The 16829-nt window shown below is 38.1% G+C and overlaps 1 protein-coding gene and 1 long non-coding RNA gene across 2 annotated transcripts; one reads left to right on the forward strand and one right to left on the reverse strand.

The window, feature by feature from the left end:
* Nucleotides 1-1695: 1695 nt before the first annotated feature.
* On the forward strand, nucleotides 1696-6038 carry LOC125755368 (uncharacterized). Its single transcript, XR_007411709.1, has 2 exons — nucleotides 1696-1898; nucleotides 5936-6038. It is a non-coding gene; the product is annotated as an uncharacterized LOC125755368 (long non-coding RNA).
* A 9703-nt stretch (nucleotides 6039-15741) lies between these two features.
* LOC112648218 (U1 small nuclear ribonucleoprotein C-like) lies at nucleotides 15742-16372 on the reverse strand. Its single transcript, XM_035719285.2, has one exon. It carries the CDS (start codon nucleotides 16344-16346, stop codon nucleotides 15867-15869), a length of 480 nt encoding a protein of 159 aa, XP_035575178.1. The 5' UTR covers nucleotides 16347-16372; the 3' UTR covers nucleotides 15742-15866.
* Between the last annotated feature and the right edge of the window lie 457 nt (nucleotides 16373-16829).

A 16829-nucleotide genomic window follows, 5' to 3' on the forward strand; every position in this document is an offset into this window, starting at 1 on the left:
AGGTTCCTCATAGAGTCAAAAATAGACCTGCCCTATGACCCAGCAATTGCACTGGTGGGGATTTACCCCAAAGATACAGATGCAATGAAACGCTGGGACACCTGCACCCCGATGTTTATAGCAGCCATGTCCACAATAGCCAAACTGTGGAAGGAGCCTTGGTGTCCATCAAAAGATGAATGGATAAAGAAGATGTGGTCTATGTATACAATGGAATATTACTCAGCCATTAGAAATGATGAATACCCACCATTTGCTTTAACATGGATAGAACTGTAGGGTATTATGCTGACTGAAGTAAGTCAATCAGAGAAGGACAAACATTATATGGTTTCATTCATTTGGGGAATATAAAAAATAGTGAAAGGAATTAAAGGGGAAAGGAGAGAAACTGAGTGGGAAATATCAGACAGAACATAAGAGACTCCTAACTCTGGGAAATGAACAAAGGGCAGTAGAAGGGGAGGTGGGCGGGGGGATGGGGTGACTGGGTGATGGGCACTGAGGGGGGCACTTGACGGGATGAGCACTGGGTATTATACTATATGTTGGCAAATAGAACTCCAATAAAAAAATATACAAAAAAAAAAAAGAAATAGAAAAGAAAAGAAAGAAAGAAACCCTATATTCTAATGTCCACTCTCCTCTCTAGTAAAATTACTCTGTGTCATCATAAGACCTTGCTTATAGTTAGCTGCCACTTTGGAAAGGATCTGATGATTTAATGGGGACATCTAGTCTTTTTCAATTTAAAGGAAGGATTAGCCTAAACTCAAAGATTCTAAAGACATTGTGTTGGATGGAGTAAATGTTCATTCATTCATGATCTGCTTTGTCCTAGAAATAATTCCAGGATGAATCTCTTTTGTGGTCTTTTCTCTTTTTCCATTTATTGAACATTCCCTAGGCCTCAGCCACTGTGTTATGCATTGTGAAAAGATGAAAGTGGTATGTAGAGCAAGTGTCCTGTCCTCATATAACTCACAGTCCAGCCAAAGAAACATACATATAAACTCTACTACCAGATTGTATTAGGACCCAGAAGCCAGTAAGAACTTGTATTCTGGGTTGGTGAGGGGAGAAAAAGTCCTGTGTGTTTTTTCCTGGGAAGAGGGAGTATTGAGAAAGATAATTCTCTCCTTTGCTTTCTTTCACTGGGCAGGTGTTAGAAGAGAACTAAAATAATGCTAAAAGTGCTAGTTTTACAATCTTGAAGCAGAAAATCAATTGGTAAAAACTCCCCTAGAAAGCAGTTGGGGCCTTGTTGGGGCTCCAGGCCAATGTGACAAAGGCCATGAACTTAACACTCAAGTGTCAGCCTTTGTTCCTGGTTGGCATTATGCTGGATTTGTGCAATGCTTTTCTTGGTGTGAATAGCTCTTCATGGGGAGTAATGGTAATGCTGATGTGGGGTAGGAGTGAGAGAAGAGTATGGGGAAATGAGAGTTTTCTGTGCCAGGTTCTCACTGAATCCCTAACAAGGAAAAGGAAAACACAGTGTCAAGCTCACTCTGGTTCCCTTCTGACTTTATGTAACTCCCTGAACAATATTTTCAGTTTTCTTGGTTTCCTCTTTCAAATGAGGTCCTAGGATTCACAGACTTCAATGCATAAGAAGAATGGGTAGATTCCAAAAGGGCGATTAAATTTCCTAAAACTTTCTACTCTGTCATTTTGTCTCTCCCTGTCCCTCACTCCTTAACCATAGTCCCACACACCTGCTCTGTACACTTTGGCTTTTGTGCTTTTAATTCCCACTGTTTGGAACAGACTTCTCTGTCTTCCTTCTCTAGGCTGCTAGTCCTCCAATACTTGGCTGAACTCCTCTTCCTTGAGTCCTCTACATCACACCTAAAGCAAACCTGGAGCTCCCTTACTTCAGGATGTCCATCTGGGAGGTATGTATTATGACTTAGATACTGTATAGCTTTTTAATCGCTTCAGATGTGTTCACTTTGTCTTTCAAACTGCACAGAAAGGGGTTACATCACAGGATTTCTTTACATGCACAACAGAAGTTACGTAGCCCTTGGCCTTTAAGTGGGCCCTATAGATAGGTACTTGTTTGACTCTGTGGTAGCCTATAGCAATAGATAACTAGAATGGGTGAAGGAGTGGAGACTCAGGACTGAGAGAAGATGCAAACATAACCAGGACCATGGCTGTGATGGGTAGAACAGTCAGAGCCACTGGCTAGCTATGAATATATATCACAGCTTGCCTATGGATGTCCTGTTGAAGTTTCCATTTCAGGAGATAGCTAAGGAAAAAAAGTCAATGTTCAGAAGGATATGCATGGATGATCTTCAGGGTTCTCAGCCAAAGACAGACTAAACAGATATTAAAACATGCTGTCAGCACTTCCCAACTCAGCATTTGAGTGGCCCATTCCACCCTTTGACTCTATCAGCTACGGTATCTATAATATCTCAGGAAATCATGATGTCAGTGTACTTTATTCACATGGATCTTGGTTAGATGCAAAAGAATGGAACATGATTTTATTTTGGTTTGGTTTGTTTTTTTTACTTTTTCACATTCCATAACACACTTGTGAACTTACTGGATGCTCTGGACCCCCCTGAGAGAGGCAGTAAGTTTACAGTTGTTAGTGCATCAGAACATTGTTTCTGGAAAGATTTTTCTAGCCTCAAAAATCAAAAAAATGCAGACAGCTATTCAAATAGGAAAAGCTATCTGGAAGTCACATCTGGAGAAGAGCTGCTGCTATGACTTGTCTTGGGTAATGTCTCAAAGTTGCGGATATGAGCATGAGGAAAGACATTTTATTCTTTGAAAAGAAATAAAACCATAATTGGATAGAGTAGGGATAAATCCTCTCTCATTTTTCTGAGCAGCCACAGGGAGTATAAAGGAAGTTATACTCACCAGAGCCTGACCAGGCTGAGAATTTCTCAAGAATCCGTGGCTTAGTGTAGGGCTTTCTATCACAGTATGTGCAAGCAGTTTCATTGAGTTGGACAAGACAAAATAATAGTCCTAAGCAAAAAATTACAAGAGAAGTCACTTTCTTTTTGATGACAGCATTAATAGTGATAATAATAAAAGCAATAGCAATTAGTTGAATAATTACTATATGCCACTCTCATCTTGATGCTTTACACAGATGCTTTGACATTTACACACATAAAGTTCACTTAATCTTCACAGCAGATCTCTAAGGCTGTCAGTCATGAATATTAGAAGTATAGACTCACAATAAAAGACTAAGTATTTTCTGTAAAATCCTGCTTGGTATGCCTTCCATATGGTATGACATGAAGCAAAATTGTACATATAATCAATATTGTATCTGAAAATATTTTTAAAAATACAATTGGATGGGCACACTTCCTCCTATTTCCTCTGCTTATAAATTTTGTCTTCCTGATTCCCACACTCTCTTGAAAGTGCTCAGGCTCCTGTCACTGAAGACCTCCAAATAGTCAAATAAAGTACACTTCATAGTCTTTACCTTACCTGACCTGTCTGAGATACTTTACGCCATTAACTACTTCCTCCTTCTCGATAGCTTGGCTTCTAGGACATCACTCTCTCAATTCCTCTCCTACCTCTCCAATATCTCTGCTTCCTTTTCCTGTTGCAGACCTGCCTCCTAAATGCTGCTATTCCCCCAAATTCAGTCCTTGGTCTTGTTCTTTTCTCACTCCTTATGGTTTCCTTATGTAATCTCTTTCATATTAAAAAGCTTCTGGTATTATCAGTATAATGGTGACATTAAAACCTGAGTCTCCCGCCCCGGTCTTAGTTCTAGCATCAGAACTATACAACTAACTGCCGTATAGGTATCTCCAGGAGGATGCACCACAGAAATCTTTAATTTAGAAGTTCCCTGAATAAACGTAACTCCTCCCACTACCAATATATCTCTTCTCTTGGATTTCTTCTTTTGGTTAACCAAAAAACCATTCAACCTAAAAATCCATGCAAGAAAACCAAGACTTATCTGTGAATTCTTCCTCCCCTCATAGCCCATCCCCAGTTGATTACCTTTTAAATCTTTCTCAATAGATTTTTTTCTTTTCACATCTACTGCCACCATCTTAGTTTAGACCTTTCTGATCTCTTACCTAGATTGTCATACTAGCTTCATAGCTGGGTTCTCTGACAATCCCTCCCTTACACCCATCCATTCTCTAAACTGTTCCCAGTATATGATCATTTAACACAAATCTATTCAGTGCCCCCAAACTTTTCAAAGATCACCTCACTGCTCAGATAATAAATTCCAAATAGTTTAAAGATTTGTTTATTTGAGAGAGAGAATGAGAGAACACACAAGTAGGCGGAGGGGCAGAGGGAGAGAATTCTCAAGTAGACTCCTCACTGAGCGTAGAGCCCAACACAGGGCTCCATCTCACAACCCATGAGGACCTAAGCCAAAACGAAGGATCTGAGCCAAAACTAAGAGTTGTTGCTCAGCTGACTGAGCCATCCAAGTGCCCTTAAAGTCCTTAACATGGTTTAACATTCAGGGCTTTTTTGGGTCATAAGTTACCAAAATTCAATTTAAAGTGGTTCAAGTGGAACCTCTGTAATGAGAATGCCCAGGAATTGATCAAAAGCTTCAAGTACACGATTCAAGTGATATCACCAGGGCTCAATTCCTCCCTTTTCCCTGCCTTCTCTGTGTCCCTGAATTCTATCTTCTCCTGTGTGTTTGACTCATTTGTCAGAAACTTGTAGGCAGCTAGAGGAGAAAGCTACGTACAACTGCAGGCTTGCATGATCTATACAGTTCAAGATTCCAAAGGAAGAAAGACAAGATGCTTTATCCTAATTTCCACACATTAAGTCTTAGTCTTAGTCTTAGGTTCTTATTGGCCTAGCCTAGGTCATAAGCTTGAAGTAATCACTGTAGCGAAGGAAGACTGACTGGATAACTTGAGCCATTGTCTCTAGGAGGTTGCAGTGAAAGATGGTCCAACCAAGATCACAAGGAAATGTGGCTCTCCAAAGAAATTTAGGATGCTGCTATCACTTGAAGGGTAAAGAGATGCTGGTCCTACAAAAACTACACAAGTGAACTCCCTATGTCATGCATATCTTTCCATGATCCTGCTTACTATCAGTCTCCCCCATCTTTACTCCTTTCCATCCTTGGACTACTTAAGGTGTCTTGAATGTACTAGTCCATTCTAGGACTTCATGCCTTTGCAAGTACTATTTTCTCTGCCTGGAAGGCCTGGAGGGCTAAGCTTTATTTCTCTTTATAGCTGCAGCTGAAATATCTTCTTCTCTGAGAGGGCTTTGCTGACCTCTGTCTTATGAGTTGATTTCTCCCTCCTTTGTGCCTCTATTATACATAGTACTTACCAATAGCACTAGACCAATAGTATTCACTACCAGATCTCTAAAGCATAGAACAGATGCAGACCAGTTATTCAATAAATTATTGAATTAATAAATGTTGAGTGAATGAATACACGAATGGCTGTGTTTTTCAGTGGTAGAAATGTAACTTATCATTTCTCCTGGATATCAGGAACATCCTTCAACTCACCCTTCTGCTGCCTCAACCTACCTCTTGACATGTGCACACATAGATACATATGTGTAACAATTCATCCAAAGGGGGCAACCCCGGTGGTGCAGCAGTTTAGTGCTGCCTGCAGCCCAGGGTGTGATCCTGGAGACCTGGGATCGAGTCCCACGTCAGGCTCCCTGCATAGAGCCTGCTTCTCCCTCTGCCTGTGTCTCTGCCTCTCTCTCTCTCAGTGTGTCTTTCATGAATAAATAAATAAAATCTTTTAAAAAAAAAATTCATCCAAAGGGAAAAAGAGAGCTACCTCTTTAGGATCACATGGGGGTTATCCTTCCTGACTGGGCATATATTTATGTCCCTTATACAAGCAGAAGGATAACATGTTGATCTTTAAAATGTGGTTTTGTTTTTTGTTTTCTTTTTGGATAGGTGGAGAAGTATGAAGCAAGCAGAAGGCCAAAGAATGTCTAAAGGGACAAGGCTGGATGAAGGGGAAAGGATGAAGGAGAATAATACAATCCCAAATGAAAAACTTACTAGACATTTCATTTTTGCTTGTGGTTGGCCTAATCTGTATCAATGATGAGAAAGTGGTACATGAAAGTACTTGTGTCTGTATCACATAGCTCAGCTTTGTGTGATTTATAAACAAGTTTAATTTTGCTTAATACAACTAAATTTCTCTTAAAGAAGCATTCTCGGAAAATGCATTAGTAGCATAAGAAAACTTGGATTTGCCAAACAGAACTTGTGTGATCTTAGATCATTGCTAAACTCACTGCATCTGTTATATCACCTGCAAAACGGAGAGCATTAATCCTTTGGCTTTCATTTTTCAAAGGTTATATAAAGTTTTCAAATAGGATGTTTCTAAAAGTATTTTGTAATGTGTTAAGTGTAATATGTATAACAGTGAGTCATTAATTTTAGAGAATGGTTACAACTCCTCCACAAAATGATGTTCAAGAAAACGCAAGCTACCATTTTTTTAAAGTTTTCTTTCAAGTTTTTACTTTATATTAATTTTCAACAATTGGATTTTAAAAGGGCAGTAATAAGACTGTAAGTACATTTATTTGATTTCTCTCTTGAGCTTATGAATTAGATAAAAGAGGATTTTTCTTAATTTGGCTGATGATATCCAAATCTGCTTTACCTGAAAGAAAGAGTAAAAAAACAAATGATAGCCAAATTTGTTAAGGTGGATGCATTTGTTAGAAGAGCAAAAGGATTTTGATGATTTAAGGTCACAATAAGCAGCAGCATGACCTGGTCCAGAGGGGAGTCAAGGGGACTGACTGGGTTCACGTTCCAAGTCTTTCCTGACATGCTATGTGACTGTAGGAAAACATTTCTTAGCCTTCTGTTTAGAAGTGGCTGAAAGGATTGTCCAAGGAAAAAGAAAAAAAAATTACCATGTAATCACAAGATCAAATTCAATTGATAAACACTTTTAAAGGTATCAGTGCTTTGTACAGAATTAGGGCTTACTGAATATTTGTTGAGTGTGGGAGTCAGAGATGAGGAACAAGGAGAAAATCATCACATACTTGACCTTCAGCATGTTATTAAGTTTAACTTTTACTGTTCTCATATATGATGTGGAGCAAAAATAATTTCTATATTGAGAACTAATGACAATGGGGGATTGCCAAATAAACACAAGATAAAAGTAACATTACCTTCCAGCTATAGGCATAATATTTTTCCAAGTTCTTTTATGTACACTTTTATGTTCTTTTGTTTCTCATTGAAACCCAAAAAAACAATAGACTATGGGAATTTTACAGGCACAATATTTAAACAGCATACTTGATTGTTTTCCCTCTTGCCAATGGGACTGGTCTCTTCTACCCCATTTTTTGTCTCTCTCGTACTCAGGGAATCCTGAACCATTTCAAGAAACACCACCAGTTTCCATCCACTGGTCTAGCCACCTGAGACAAGCTGGGCAACTGGCAGGATAGATTCTTTGGATATTAAGAAACCTACCCTGATTTATTGCCTCAGTAGGGCTGGCAATGACCTAAAGAAACTCTTTCTTCAGCCTTACCCCACCCTTTCACACTTCCGTTGTGATGTAAATGAAGTTACCTGGAGGGTAGTTGTAGGAGAGGAAAGGGGTGGAGGTAAACTCAAATCCAGAAAGTATCAGATTACATGGCAGCCTTGAGCTAAACCTAGGCACTCCCAAATTAACCTCAACATTACTGTCAATCAGTTTACAGCTTTTATTTAGCCTCAGATTGCCGAATGGGAGAATGAGCCCCAATTCATAAGTGCACGTGTAAGAAAGGTTTTACCTCAGTTCATCAAGTGTAGGGTGCAGGTTTAGGTGAGCACAGGGATTTAACATGACCTTTTAAACTAGAATCTACAGGTTGAGCTTCATCTTCAGAACTGCTGAAATCCTAACTCCTTTTGGGATTTCTTTTTGCAACCTCAATATCACAATGAGGAATCTGAAAATTCTTGCAAATAGGATCCTGAATATCATGCAAAGAAGAAACCTGGAAGATCAGAATCTCTGGAAGCAGAGAACAGCATAGTTTCTCTCTTCATTGGTCTTTCCTATGGATTTCTCAGCTCTGATAGGACAGAGATCATATTGTGCTCTTTGAATTACTAATGCCTGGGTTCATAGGTACTAATTTAGCAAGTACTTGATTATAATTCCTGTTGTAGCAGTGGACTGACAGCAAACAGGAGACAAAAACAAAACAACACTTCTAAAAAGCCTTAACTCTTGATTTGGCCCTTGTGAGTGCTGTGGTAAAATCCATCTGAGCTATATATTCTTGGTGTTTCCTGTGAGAAAAAAATGGGGAAAAGAGAATGACATACAACAAGTGAAATGTTTCTGCCTTCTGACTGTTGCCTTTTCCCAGACAATTGCTCAATAAATAACCTCCATTAAGGCAAACCAATCTCATTAATGATGAAACAACCCAAAACATGTTAGTCTCCTGAATAAAAATTGGTCATATTTTGATTTTTTTATTTTAAGTGACTGGAAGGCCATTTGGAATTCATAACTCTCAGTCTCCCACTAACTGCTGAGCAGGAATGATTTTCTATGGTGTCATATTGGATGTAGGTATAGTGGTGGAGTTCCACATAGAATTTTATTTTATTTTTTTTATTTATTTTTTTTTTAATTTTTTTAAATTTATTTATGATAGTCACAGAGAGAGGGAGAGAAAGAGAGACAGGCAGAGGGAGAAGCAGGCTCCATGCACCGGGAGCCTGATGTGGGATTCGATCCCGGGTCTCCACGATCGCGCCCTGGGCCAAAGGCAGGCGCCAAACCGCTGCGCCACCCAGGGATCCCTCCACATAGAATTTTAAATTGTGTTAGGTACTTTCTCCTGGACAGAGAAATAGTAATAGGCAAGTAACTCTGTAATACAAGCCTAATTATAAAATCCTAAGCACATACCTCAAACCTAATTGCTCTTTAGGTTGAAAAGCAGGATATAAAATAAACCTATCACTCAACAATATTTATTGAGTATCTGTTATGTGTCAAGTACTATGACAAGTGTTCAGGCTGAAGAGCTAAATGAGATACAGTCCCCGACTTCATGGAGACAGACATACAAAGAAATAATTACAATATGGTAGGCAATGATGTGATAGAGGTATTAACAGGGTAGATTAACATCAGATGTAGGGTTTCTAGGAAGGCTTTACAGAAGACAAGATGTGTGAACTAATTTTGGAAAGATGGGTAGGGATTTCTGTAGTGGGTGGGAAGTGGAGTAATGGGGGTCAGATGAGAATATTCCAGATGCATGGAAGGTTGAAGATGCCTCTATTTTTCTTTTTCATGCACATGCTTCTCTATACAAAACCTCTTTTCCAAGATATTTTTATGGTTGTCAGTGAAGTACTAGAGGATGTTAGGGGGAAGTCATAGGTGAGCCACACATGCTAATTGACTTTATCCAAAGGAAAAGTAAATTTCTCTTATGTCATGACGAGATAATTTTGCAACTTGGAGCAAGTCACCCACTAACGTTAGGCTCCTACTTTCCCACAGAGACTAAATACAGTGCTATGTCCCTTGATGATTATATTTCAAAGGGACTGCTCCTGCGTTCTTGAGAAAGACAGTTTTAGGTTACAAAACTAGTAAGAAGCATTCAAAAAGAATTACATCTTATAGAAAGCCATAGAAAGAATTTACGATTACAAGTTTTCTAAAGTAGAATCTCTAAGAAAAAGATTAGAGCACAGAGTTAGAGGGAAGCCTGTCTAAAACTTAGTCAAGCTGAGGGAAACATTAAAGCTGTCTTCCTTGTGATGGCATTTTGCCAGGTGCAATTTAACACAATGTTTTTCCTTACATGCTCATCTCTTCCTCTTACTTTTGGTCCTCAGGGTAATTAAGTTCATGGACAACAAAGAAGCAAAAATAATTACGTCATAAGAGGTAGCTTTAGAATCCCTCTCTATTGCTTCTGCTCATTGAGAACTGAAACTGAGTTTGAAAAGTAGAAGCAAATTCCTCCTTTAGTTAAGAGTCCTCTTGGTTCAAAGCCATAGCTAAAAAGACCAGGCATCCTCCTACCAAGGTAGAAGACACCAAACAGAACCATTGCTGAGTTTGAACAAGACAAATATTTTCTAACTGGAAATGTAGTAGTCTATGTCTTTCCTGGGAGTGCAGAATGTCTATCTTAAAAAAGAACCCTGATTCCCCATTTAATTTCTAACTTACTTATGCTGTCCCAGATAACAGGATAAGAGCAGTATTGCCCAACACATCTTATGAACTTCGGGTAGTTAGACTCCAAAAGCACATGAGGATGATTCAGCACTTATTTACACTGAGAGAAAAAAATAAAACAAAACAAAACAAAACAAAAAACCACGAGAAAACTAGGAATAGCCAGGAAATTCCTTACATAAAAGTTACACACAAAAAACTTAGAACATATATTGTGGTTAATGAAGAAAACTAAGATGCATTCTTTTAAAGACAGGGAATAATATAAGGATACACTTACTATTTCACATAGTACTAGATATGCTGATGAATGTTACTTGGAAAGAAAAAGAAGTAAATTCAAGGATTGGAAGAAAAGAGATAAAAATCACCAGATATAATTATTTATCTAGAGAAACCAACAGAGGTTCAGACCAATTCTTTGAGCTATTAAGAGTTCAATGTGTTTGCTGTATTTAAGATTACTTTGCACATTTCTTCATCACTAATAACCAAATGAAAAATGCTCATGTTTTCTCTCTGTCTCTAATAACAAGACAAGTTATCAGAAATTAGCATATATAAAGTTGACAGGTTACATACCGGGAGACGTTTAAATATCTAAAACCACAAAAGACTAATAATATATATAAGCAACATATGAAAATCAACAAGACAGGAATCTTCAATCAAAAGCACATGATTGGGTAATTTACAAAGAGGAAACCCAAAGGCTAACAAGCACATGAAAAGCTGCTCAAGGGGTGCCTGGGTGACTCAGTCAGTTAAGTGTCCAACTCTTGATTTTGGCTCAAATTGCGATCTTAGGGTTGTGAGATGGAACCTTGCCCTGCGTTGATCTCTGTGCTGGGAGTAGAGCCTACTTGAGATTCCCTGTCTCTCCCTCTTCTTCTGCCTGTCTTCCCATGCCCTCTCTAAAAAAGAAAAAAAAAAAGCTATTCAAATACACTAGTAATCAGAGAAAATGCAAATTAATCAACAATAATACATTATTTTACACTTGTTTAACTGAAAAAAAAAATTAGAGAAAGCTGTTCATTGCCAGATGTTGATGGAGATAAGTGGATATCTTTCCTGGAGAGTAGAAACTGATAGAGAACTCTTTAGCAACTTAGTTCAAATAAATATCCCCATACTTTATAACCCAGTAATCATATATTTCTAATAACCTATCCAAAGACATTCTTATACAGTTCCATAATAGAACATTTTTCAAGGAAACTTATCATAGTCTTGTTTTCAGTGCTGAAAATTAGAGGCAATCCTAGTGTCCAGTCCTACCAAAAAAGATAGTTTAAAAGTGAAGTCCTACATAAAGGACTATGTAGTGAGAGAAATAATAGACCACATATGTCCACAGCTCCATAAATGAATGCTAAATATTTATGGATGAATTTTTAACAACAAAAGATAGAAACAGGAGTGAAATCTATAAATGATCGCATTTGCAGGAATTTAAAATTAATGCACATAAAATGCATATTTTGTAAGAACAAACACAAAAGAATACAGTTAAACACATTAGAATACTTGATGTGGTGTGTGGAGATGGAGACAAGGAGTGGTAAAGAAAAAAGAATGAAAGAATGAAAGAAATTAAGCAAGAGACTAGTATGGAACTATAACAATAGTGCACATTCTGAGGAGTATGATAAACTCAATCTATGTATCTGTATCTATCTATCTATCTATCTATCTATCTATCTATCTAGAGACGTGGAACTAGGTAGGAACACAGAATGGAACACAAAATGTTCTTTTTGGAAGAGGCTGTTCAAGATTGAATTTTATATATTCTGGCCTGCTACGAGACTCTTCTTCAAATTCTAGTTCCTTAACTGAGAGTATATGTCCATTCCAAAAGAAAAGAAAAAACAAAAAAGAAGGAAGGAATACAAACAGGCTCAAAGAACCACTATTTAAGTATTATTGATATCATTAAAATTATTGATCAATAGAACCTCAATTATGAAAGTAAAACATGAAACGAAGTGCAAAATTAGTTCATAAATTTGCCACATACACAAAACAACACAATTTCCAGGCAAATCAGTTAGTTCAGCGTAAACACAATCATACTTTTTGCTGATCATTGCCAAGACTAAACATAACAAGGTAGACTAAACATAGCAATACAGCCTAAATTTAAATCAAGTTAATAGAATTTAAATCGAGTTAATAGAATATTTTATTATCAGGCAGAAACAGCCTCAAAAATGCTGCATGTTCCTGGTTCACAGTTCATTTGAAGGTTTGAAAACTCCTAGTAGAATGTAACTTAATGCTTTGTTTCATGTAAATTGCATCTGTTTTCTCATTTTGGTAGCCAAGCAAAGAAAAGTGACTTTTCAGTAGTTTAAAATTCTAGAAAAGGGAAATAAATTGTTCACCTAACAGATTTTACAAGAAAATAGCAGCTGCTTCTGACACAAGTAGACAGATACTCATTATCAAGCAGATGGATTGATTTCTTTGGGGAAATGTAAACAGGAAAAACAAACACCCTTCCTACATAACTTTTTAAAATTTTTCTTTGGTGTTTGTTTAATATCTTGATTGAAAACATAGGTCATGTGGAACAGAATGTCCACATTGAAGAAGCTGAATGCAAAAGTATCTCAAAAATCAGATGAGAGAGGAGAGCCATATACAGAAAGGGGTCTAGGATCAGAGATCGCTATAAGTGACTTCCCACTATCAACTGGAGCAGTGAGTGCTCAGGAGAAGTTTCCCCAGGGAAAGTGTCATTTTAGGAAATAATCCTCAACAGACTAGCATTTCCTTTTAGAATCAAGGTAATGGCTTCTGAGCAACCTGAAGTTTATTCAGTCTTTGATTCAGATTGAATACCTGTATTGTTGGCCCTAAGAAGCCCAATGCTAACATTTGGGTATGTATTTGTATTGGTCATTATTCTCTAAAGAAACAGAACTAATAAAATACGTGTGTGTATCTATATACGTCTATAATCTTTATCTATCTGAAAAATTTATTTTATGAAATTGGTACATGTAATTTCAGAGGCTAGCAAGTTTGATTATAGAGGCTAGCAGGGTAGGCCAGTAGGCTGGAGACCCAGGGAAGAGTTGATGTTGCAGCTCATGTCAAAAGGCAGTCCTGTTTTGGGAGAGGTCAGTCTTTTTCTCTCAAGGACTTCAACTGATTTGATAAGGCCTATCCACCTTATGGAAGGTAATCCATACTCTGGTTTACTTAAAGTCTACTGATTTAAATACTAATATCATCTAAAACAGGCTCACAAGGACACCTAGAATGGTGTCTGACCAAATATCTAGATACTGTGACATATTCATGTTGACACATAAAGTTAACCATCTCTGTGTTCATCCTTAGAGTTTAATAAAGATGGTTTTGCTTATTCTATATGACAGGAAAAAAATTCCCAGCAACCTATGTAAGAAAAAGCCGCAGTTGTTGAAATTCCAAAGAAAGACAAAATCATTCCACATAATTGTTTTCAATCATTTCCTGACCAGGTGAGACTCCATTATTTTATAGAGTCTTCTTAATATCTAAGCTTCCTTTCTGTCCATTCCTCCTTCTTCACCACTCTCTTCTTACCAAATGCCCTTGATAAAATACAGGTGTGTAGGCATTTAAAAAAGAAATGGAATTGTCTTTAAGGAAGAAGAGAGATTATAAGTAGATAGGAAATCATATTCCACGGGACAGTATCTGACATCACATATGTTGGTAAGTATTGCTGGGAGCTGAAAATGACAACAGTAAAGTCACACTCCAGGGTTTTACCCAATGCTCTCTCCTTGAACAGGCCATGAACTCAGTACTACTGACTCACAGCTGAGAAATGACTGAGGAATTAATAGCTCTGGTTCAGCTACATTGCATGATGACCTACCATTGTTCTCTCCTCGGTGACTTTGGAAGGAATTGACTAATCTCAGCCAAATGTAGTGAACCATTACCAAATACCACAATGTATCCTCATGGTTGTTTTCAAAGCAGAATACTGTTCATGTTTGTAGAGAGATGTCTGAGGTTCGCAGAACATACTCTGGCCATGTTTACTACCCAAGTATTTCCAAATTCATTTATCAATCATCAATAAACCCATGTTTATTATTATTAATTTATTTTCATTAATCTTGTGGGGATTGCAAATGCAAGGATCTTATCTCTTATGAGGTTATGACAAATACTTAAAGTCAGCAAAAAGTTTACCTCTAGTTACCCAGGCAGGAAGTTTGGGCAAACCAGTTTGGTCCGGTTGTGTAGAAGGGAGAAAATCACACTATAGGAGAGTTTCAGTATGCCATAAAGGTAATTTGACTTCTCACACATTTGAGGGAAACTCCATTCAATTCAACTGTATTTATTGAGTTCCTGCCATGTTCAAGACACTGGAGTAGGTAGAGGTAGTGGTAGGGAAATGATTTAGAGATGAGCAAACTATAGCCTTTATTCTGGTAGAAGAAAAGATTTAGAGATAAGTAACCTATAGCCACTATACTCCTTATAATTATAACCTAGAAGGAAGAATTAAAACAGGACATACATCCATCCATCATATAGGGGAAAATGTAGTCAGTAACCCAAGAATGGAAATAGTCATGTAGTGGTTTATTACCCAAAATGTCTTCTTGTACTTTTAGAGGAAGAGGACTTGGGCTACCAGCTATCTACCACCTTTGTAAAATTTGTCCAGTGGCCAGGAATCTGAGGAAGAAACTCAGCATATTTTGGATATAGTCTCCAATTCTTATAGCAAAGCCTTCCATATTACTTACTCTGTTCTTGGTCTTCAAATTTGGGCTGCTAAATCTTGAAAATTTAGAAATACACTTCTGTGAGTAGCATCCAGCTGACATGGCACCTGATACCACAAATACCTTTAAGAGATCCAGGCTGTAGATCCCAGAATGTAAAATGCATACTAAGTACTACCGAGCTTACAAATTCTGTGTGCCTTCCACCTTGTTTTTGACCTCCCATGAACCCACATCTCTCACCTATTGTCTACTCCCTTGCTCTTCCCTGGGCCAAAGCCCAGAGATTTTTGTTTTGTGACAGAAACTACCAAGCTTGTTGACTTTGCCCTTTTCTTGTGCTAAGTTTCAGTTTGAATGTCTTCTCTGGACACAGAGATTTTAGTCTAAGCTTACTAACTACCTTTGTTATGTAACCTAGAGTTTAGTCCAGATTGGTAGCTGATACACCTTAGCTACTATTTCAACAGTTGTAGAGTTCTGAGGAAGCTCCTGGTAGAAGTGGATGAAGTGATTTGTGCCAAACCACATCCTTCCTCTGTTTAGATTACAGTGTAAGCTGATGACAAAATTATTTTGGATGCTTTCTTTTAAGAAATCTTGACACTTGCCACAAAAAGCAAAGCCAAATGTTTTTTTTTTTAATATATATAACTAAAATAGTTGACAATTTTATTTTCACATTTCACAATACAAATGAAAATTGCCTTTTTTTTTTGTCCCACTACTCCCCTGCAAAAACTATTCTCTCTTTGATAGGAAGGGAAAGCAAGTCTTCCTTGTCATGCTGTTAGAAAACACCCAGAGTCACAGCACCATGATCTCCTGGTGAAGTAGAACAAGTAATATAAAATGAATATAAAGAGGTTCCTGTCTCTCCTTATCTGTCTGGTCGAGTCATTCCTGGCCAAGTGGGCAGCATCATGGGACAAGCAGGAGGTCTCATCATTGGGGGCCCAGGCATCATTGGCATATGGCCTCCCATAGGTGGCTTCATTCCAGGAGCAGGTCCCACTGGCATCATTCCAGGAGGAGGAGGGCCCATCATTGGCATCATGGGAGGGCCCCCCATATGGGGGGCTGGCATTATACCAGGGCGAGGAGGACCCGGGAGACTGGGGGGAGGTGGGATCATTGTCCCTGCAGGAGGAGGAGCAGAGAATGGAGTAGGAGGTATCTTTCCTTGTTGAAATGCAGTGGTTGTTTTGTCGATCAGGCTCTGAGCTTGCTCTTCCATCCATTTCTGATAGTAGTCTTTCACATTCTCTTTGTGTTTCCTACCACTGCAGTGTGTCTTTCTCACAGATGGAGAGTCATGGGTGAGGTATGTGTCGCAGTAGTCACAATAAAACTTAGGCATGTTGCTCTGTAGGCCGTTGGCAACTCCATCCCCAAAGCCAAATGTTTTCAAAGATTTGATTTCCTCTCTACCTACATATGTGGTACTCATAAAATAAAGGGCACCTGCCTTTAAAATGTGAACTCTGGTGTTTGCAAGTCATATAAAGTTTAGAGTGCTAGGTTCAAGTAGGGCTATGTCTGTAGTAGTCATTCATTAAATATTTCTTGGCAGAATATATTTTCCCACTACTCTGGCCATTTTTCTCCTATTGTTGCATTCATTCAATCACTCAATTATTCATCATTTATTGAGTTCTTGCTATACGACAGGGACTGTTCTAGGTGTAGGAAATATATCAGGAAACAAAAGAGACAAAAATCCTGGCTTCATGGAGTTTTCATCTCTTACTGTAGTGGGAGTGAAACAATAAATATTGGCGTATCATATACTACTATAAATGGTTATAATCAATATAGAGAAACAAAGTAGGAGAAGGAAATA

Source organism: Canis lupus, chromosome 7 (genome assembly GCF_003254725.2).
Source record: "Canis lupus dingo isolate Sandy chromosome 7, ASM325472v2, whole genome shotgun sequence".
Taxonomy (NCBI): domain Eukaryota; kingdom Metazoa; phylum Chordata; class Mammalia; order Carnivora; family Canidae; genus Canis; species Canis lupus.